The following is a 7,500-nucleotide window of genomic DNA, read 5'->3' as shown; positions in this document are numbered from 1 at the left end:
ATAGAGAGAGAGAGAGAGAGAGAGAGAGAGAGAGAGAGAGAGAGAGTGTATTTTTTTTCTTTCTCATATATTTCCTGTCTACTTTTTGTATATGCTAATATGCAAAACATGCTTTAAATGGCAATAAAGCCATTGAATTGAAAAATTGAGAGAGAGAGAGAGAGAGAGAGAGAGAGAGAGAGAGAGAGAGAGAGAGAGAGAGAGAGAGAGAGAGAGAGAGAGTGACCCCTCCTGGCGTTCTCACCCTCCTTGAGGGCGTCCTTCATGAATGGGTTCTCCTTTGGGCACGTCATCATTGCAGGCACGGAACAGCATCTTAGAACACGAGGAACCGTCGTCCGCCGGCCCGCAGTCACACATGTCCCGGAACAACTTCATCTTGTCCTGCAGCAGACTCACAATCTGATCATCCTTCTTTTTCAGAACCTCTGACAGAGAGAAAGAACAGAGAGAGAGAGAGAGAGAGAGAGAGAGAAGAGAGAGAGAGAGAGAGAGAGAGAGAGAGAGATGTTTGAAACTTATTTATTCAGCTGTTATCACATATTCTCACAGAGTTGCATCAGTAGGAGCAAAAGAGAATTTGTTCTGTATACTCAATAACAAAGTTACGCATAGTTCATAAAGGTTTAGCATTCAAAAGGTACTCATTAAAGCCTTATTGATTTGACTTGTTAGAGACAAACAGCTGAGGGGGATTTTAAAGGTACAGTCTGCAACTCTAATCTCGTCTCGTTTAGTCACACACAACTCTTCAAGGTCCTTTAACTCTCTGCTCAGAGTCAGTGCTAAAAACAACCTTGTGTTGACGCACAGCCCTGGGTCTGTACTCTGTAGCTGAGAGACAAACAAGGTGGATCAGAGACACACTCCATTCCAGCCAATACACGTCTGGAGAGGCGTCAGTAGATGCTCTTATTTTTGCATTTATTCATTCAGACAATTCTATCCAAAGTGACTTGCATATGCCAAATGTATTTCATGGGCCATCATCCCTGGAGCAACTCAGGGTAAAGAGCCTTGCTAAAAGGCACAACTGTGGAGGCTGGGTATTGAGCCCACAACTACTGCAAGACTACTGCAGGCTAACCCAGCTCCTTAACCAGCCCAACTCCTTAACCAGCCCAACTCCTACAACAGCCCAGCTCCTTAACCAGTACACTACCATCATCTTGTGTTTGTGTTCCTCTCTCTAGACGACACCCTGCTCTCTCACTCTCCAACTCTAAACACTAGTCACAGCTAAGCTGTGTGTGACATGTCTCTACACACTAGTCATGGCTAAAGCTGTGTGTGACATGTCTCTGAACACACAGCAGCAGCTCCGTAGCGTGACTGCAGGCTTTGAGGCTAGACGTGCTGATGTGTTTGTGTTTATGGATGTCATTTCCCATGCACTGCACTTTGGAGGACTTTAAAGCACTTGGACACTGCTGATGTAATTTACACAGATAGATTCACGCACTGCACTTCCATACCATACACACAAGCACACAAACACACACACACACACACACACACACACACACACACACACACACACACACACACACACACACACACACACCACACACTCTGTGTGTCTCTCCTTACCTCTGAGCTCCTTGGCTTTGGTCTCCATCAGTCTCTTGTCTTCCTCCGTTTCACTGGGAATGCCCTCATCTTCATCCTTCTCTCTGGGAGACACAAGCATCAGTTCAAAACAACCCTCCTTAACACACACACACACACACACACACACACACACACACACACACACACACACACACACTCTCTTTTTCCTCTACAAGACTGAGAAAAGAGCCCACAGGGAAACATAATTAGCAATCACTCATTCACACGTTCACACACACACACACACACACACACACACACACACACAACACACACACACACACACACACACACACACACACACACACACACACACACACACACACACACACACACACACACACACACACACACACACACACACACACACACACACACACACACACACACACACACACACACACACACACACACACACATCCATTTCTCTTCCTTATACTTCTTCACCTCTCTCCACCTCTCTATTTGTCCTCCTTCTCCCCCTCTCTGTGGCGCTCTGTGTGAGGGGAGAGGAGCGCAGCGCCATCTTGGCCTGCCATTAATCCTCACCTAGATTAGCCACCGCCTCTCTCCACACAGATGGAGACATCATTTTCTCACCGCAAATTTATCTTTTTACTGCCTCCTATCTATCAATCCCGTTTTTCTCCATCTCCTCTCCCTCTTTATTTCTCACTCTCTCCTCCGTTCTCTGGATCCATCTCTCTCTCTCCCTCTGTTCTCTGGATCCATCTCTCTCTATCTCTCTCACTCATTGTATTCACTTTCAATCAGTTTCTCTGCCCATCAGGATATCCGTGTGTCCATAGATCATTTGCTCTTTCTCTCTCTCCATCCCCATTTTACCTATTCCTCTCATTGCTCTCTCTCTCTCTCTCTCTCTCTCTCTCTCTCTCTCTCTCTCTCTCTCTCTCTCCCCCAAGTCATCCACTTACATTCTCATCATCTCTCCACCAATGTCAGCCTGACTCTGTGCCCATCAGTATCTTTTCATACTGTATATCAGGATGCATCTAGAACTTTATACATAACGGAATACACCTCTCTACATATTTATCAGCATATGCGTCTTCTTCCATCTTTCCCCTCAAATCATCTCTTCATCTTTTGTCCTTTTGCATCACTTTCTTCTCTCTATCTCTCTGCATTCTCTCCATTTCTCTTCTAGTTATCATTACATCACTCAGCACTAACTTTTCTAATCTCTTCCTTCACTCTTTCTCTCTGCATGTCTTTCCATCCCTCCTTCGCCTCTATCTCTCCATCACTTCATCACTCTCTCTCTTTCTCCTCCTATTTACTCTCTCTTTTCTTCTCTCTCCTCCACTCATCCCTCTCATCACCTCCATCCCCCTTTTTCTAACTCTTCTCTGGCTTACTTTCTTTTCTTCTTCCCTCCCATCACTCCATCATCTCCATCTATCTCTTCTTCTGTTCTTCTCTCTCCTCCACATCCCTCCATCATCTCCATCACTCTCTCTAGCTCTTCTCCTGTTTACTCTTTTCTTTTCTCTCCTCCCCATCCCTCACTCCACCGTCTCACTCCATCGTCTCTTCTCTCTCTCTCTCTCCTCTCTCTCTCTCATTCTCTCTCTCTCTCTCTCTCTCTCTCTCTCTCTCTCTCTCTCTCTGGCGGCGACTCACATGGACTGCATGGCGTCCTGCAGCAGCTGCATCCAGGTGTTGCGCTCCTCCTTGGAGCTGGCGTGGACCTCCACCATCTCGGGCCTCTCGGTGCCCGCCGTGATCAGGAAGAGGGCGCGCTCCTCGTTGGCCACCTCGCGCACGATCAGCTTCTGCAGCGAGATCACCGTCGACCGCTGGTCCTGCACGGAGTGAGCGAGGGAGGAGAGAGAGGGAGGGAGAGAGAGAGAGAGAGAGAGAGAAGAGAGAGAGAGAGAGAGAGAGAGAGAGAGAGAGAGAGAGAGAGAGAGAGAGAGAGAGAGAGAGAGGGAGAACAGACACACAGGGTGACAGGAAGTCATTAACAGGGAAGGGAAGGAGGAGGGAACAAAAAATAGAAATAATCAATGCAAGGAAGAACAGCCAGACGGGCAGAAAGAAAGAAAAGAAGAAAAGAAAGACAGATAGAGAGACAGAGAAACAGAGAAACAGAGGGAGAGAGAGAGAGAGAGAGAGAGAGAGAGAGAGAGAGAGAGAGAGAGAGAGAGAGAAAGAGAACAAGAGAGAGAGGGGAGGGGGGTGAGGGTAAAGGAGATAGAGGTCATGTTTATGAGCGAATGGCAGCACAGGATGAGCCTGCTGGAGAACAAGACACACACGGTGGATTAACGATGATTTATTTAGCCAGAAGAATCAGATGTGTGGGGAACCCAGATAACGGGATAAGACTCATCTTCCCACAGGCTGTCACTCTTCCCCTGCCTCACCATCCCTCCCTCCCTCCCTCCCTCCCTCCCTCCATCCCTCCCTCGTTGAGCCTGTGCAGAGGGGAGCGCCTGAGGGAAGGAAATGACACGCTTGCCTGCTTTACTCACTCCGAGACCAGCCACCCTGATCACATCACACAACTCCAGCGGCCACCACACACACACACACACACACACACACACACACACAGAGATAGAAAGAAGAGGGGTGAAGAAATGATAGAGAGAGAGTGAAGCAGAGGTAGATAGGGGAAGAGGAAGAGGGAGAGGGAGAGAGAGGTAGAGGTAGCATCAGTGTTAGAGTGAAGGAGAAGAGGAGAGAGAGATGAGGAGAGAGAAAGAAGTAGAGAGAGACACTGAGTAGAGGGAGAAAGCGAAAGAAGAGGAGAGAAAGAGAGAGAGAGGGAGGGGAAAGCAGCAGAAGAGGAGGGAGAGAGAGAGGGAGGGGAAAGGGAAATGGCCTCCCCACAGCTCACAGAGTTTCTGACTGACACACACATTACGCAACAGCCTCGCTCATGACTCACTGGACTCTAAATGGACCCTCATTGCTCTCTCCCTCTCCCTCCCTCTCCCCCTCTCTCTATCTATCCCTCCTTCTCTCCCTCCCTCTCTCTCTATTCATCTATTTATCTCTGATGGTTTCCCTTTACTTTAATGGTTGTGCTTTACTGGCTTTCTGTTGCCAATCAATTAAACTTAAAGGTCTCTCTCAAACTGTATCTGCCTAACGTGAGTGTGTGTGTGTGTGTGTGTGTATGTGTGTGTCTCTCTCTGTGTGTGTGTGTGTGTGTGTGTGTGTGTGTGTGTGTGTTTGTGTGTTGTGTTTTCTTCCACTGCTTCTTTTCTCTCTCAATTCATGTAAACACAAACACAAAACAAAGCTCTATTGACGTGAGCACGACCAGACACATGGCTTGGGATGGGGAATGTGCTAGCCATGCAAAATGGCAAGTGTGAACGGAGCGGTACAGAGCGGTGATTTATGTTGTCTTTTGTGTTGGTTTTGTTGTCTTTTGTGTTTGTTTTCTGAATGTGTTTGCTTTTGTTTTGGCTTGTGTTTTTAGTACGCCTTGATTTTAGCTTTTGTGGGTTTCCTTTTTCATTGGTAATAAAATAAACTCAAAAGTCAAATCTCTCTCTCTCTCTTTCTCTCTCTCTCCCTCTCTCTCTCTCTCTCTACTGCCCCTTCTCTCTATATTACTCTCTCTCTCTCTATCTCTCTCTCTCTCTCTCTCCCTCCCTCCCTCTGTCTGTCTGTGAGTGGGGTTTCCTCCAGGGCTGGTGAGTGTGAGTTCAGCCAGAGACTAGAAACCTCCTCAGCAGTAATTGGTGAAAGCTGGAAAAATCAGCCCATGCCAACGTCACGGCTCGCCCCAGAGACCACTGCGTGCCAGGCCTCTCTCCAGCCCAGCTCTGCAGCCAGCCGCACACACCACCAACATAGGCCGGCTATGTAGCCCCACAGACCATGACCATAGGCCGGCTATGTAGCCCCACACTCCACGACCAACCATGGGCTGGCCATGAAGCTATGAAACCATCACTACCATAGCCCCACAGACCACGACCATAGCCTGGCTATGTAGCCCCACACACCATGACCATAGCCTGGCTATGTAGCCCCACAGACCACGACCCTAGCCTGGCTATGTACCCTATACACCACGACCATAGGCTGGCTATGTACCCTATACACCACGACCATGGGCTGGCTATGTAGCCCCACACCATGACCATAGCCTGTAGTGATGCGCGGTTCAGCCCATTACCCGCGGATATCCGCGGGTTTACCCGCGGGTCGGGCGGATTTGGGTAGGCCTAGTAGTTTTTTCCAAATATTACGGGTGGGTGCACATGCACATTTCTCACTTGTTAACTTCCGACATATTAGGTGGCGATGCGCCTGCAATACACAGTAGGTGTGGTTGAGCGCAAAACATCATTTCTCCTAAATTCAGCACCCAATGGGCTGGCCATGAAGTGAACTGCTACCTGCCTGCCTGATTAAAACCATCCCTCCTACAGCATGGCACATGGAGAGAGAGTGTTACGCAACCCCTCCACTGTAGATAGTGTGGGATTGTGGGCTGGGTGGAGGGTGTATGTGTGTGTGTGTGTGAATATGTGTGTGCTTGTGTGTGTGTGTGTGTGTGTGTGTGTGTGTGTGTGTGTGTGTGTGTGTGTGTGTGTGTGTGTGTGTGTGTGTGTGTGTGTGTGTGCGTGTCTCTGTGTGTGACTGAAGGGGGGCGTAGGGTACGCAAAAACTGCAACAGCAGGCTCGGAAAATCTTACAGTGAAACACAGCATGACTAAAAAACAGCCTGCCGAAAGGGCAGGAGATGGAAAAGTGAGTGTGTTTAGTGTGTGTGTGTGTGTGTGTGTGTGTGTGTGTGTGCGCGTGCGTGCGTGAGAAGCTCCGTGGAACGAGAGGCCAGAGGGGCCGACAGAGGCCTTGGAGACCAGGCATTGCATCGGATGAAACTATCACTGATTGCCATGAAATATAAATGCAGCTTATTGATCACTTACCAGCGAGGCAAAGACGTACTTCTGATCTTTTTCCTGAAGGAACACAAGGATGTCTGACAGGAGCAGAGCCTGGACATCTGAGAGAGAGAGAGAAAGAGAGAGAGAGAGAGAGAGAGAGAGAGAGAGAGAGAGAGAGAGAGAGAGAGAGAGAGAGAGAGAGAGAGAGAGAGAGAGAGAGAGAGAGAGAGAGAGACAGAGAGAGAGTTAGTTATTTTTTCTGGATCCATGTTTCCATGGGTAGCATGACACGTCTTTCTGAACATCTTATGGTGGAAATGGACAGATAAAGAGAGAAAAAGAGAGAAAGAAAGAGAGAGACAGTACGGTCCACTTCACCGAGAGGTCAGACAAAGGGAATGTAGCAGAAAGAACAAACACAGGCAGTGCTGACAGGGCGACTAGGTGCGGCCAACCTCAGCTCCTCAGGGGTCATGACCTCCCACTGGCTCCCACAGCTCTGTTCCTGACCCTGGCCTTGGGCACGCCGAATCGAAAGAATGAGACACACACATTCTCGCACTCCTGGCATACAGTAACTCTTAGACTGCTAACCTGTTGGAGATAAGTGGCCCTCATGATTCCCAATGCCAAATGTGCGTACTGTAGATGCTGAATAAGGCAGTGAAAGGCGGTGGCAGACTAGTGTTAAAGGAGTTGGGCTAGCGTGCAGTAGCCTGAAAGTTGAGGGCTCAATTACCGGCTTCCACCATTGTGACCTTAAGGCACTTAACCCCAAGTTGCTCCGAGAACAATGTAATCCCTTGTATTAAAGTTGACATACAGTATGTAAGTCACTTTGGATAAAAAATAGTATCTAAACTAAAGTGTCTAATAAGTGCTTACTGTAATGCAATGTAAAGAAAGGGCCTGCGGTATGACGCTACGCTGGCCTCGGGTCACGGGATAGAGAGTGTTCTGTTCAATCACAGGGTAGACAGCGTCCTGTTGCATCATGGGACAGACAGCA

General features: G+C 48.4%; 1 protein-coding gene across 1 annotated transcript in view; it reads right to left on the bottom strand.

Moving 5' to 3' along the window:
• Positions 1 to 7,500, bottom strand: part of LOC134069472 (A-kinase anchor protein 13) — a 140,270-nt gene that overhangs the window by 14,668 nt on the left and 118,102 nt on the right. Inside the window, 5 exon segments of the mRNA XM_062525436.1 lie at positions 245 to 275; positions 277 to 428; positions 1,591 to 1,673; positions 3,256 to 3,437; positions 6,534 to 6,610. Coding sequence (XP_062381420.1) covers positions 245 to 275; positions 277 to 428; positions 1,591 to 1,673; positions 3,256 to 3,437; positions 6,534 to 6,610 — 525 coding nt within the window.

The sequence above is a fragment of the Sardina pilchardus genome, chromosome 21 (genome assembly GCF_963854185.1).
Source record: "Sardina pilchardus chromosome 21, fSarPil1.1, whole genome shotgun sequence".
Lineage (NCBI taxonomy): Eukaryota > Metazoa > Chordata > Actinopteri > Clupeiformes > Clupeidae > Sardina > Sardina pilchardus.
This window is presented reverse-complemented; position numbering and strand designations above follow the sequence as displayed.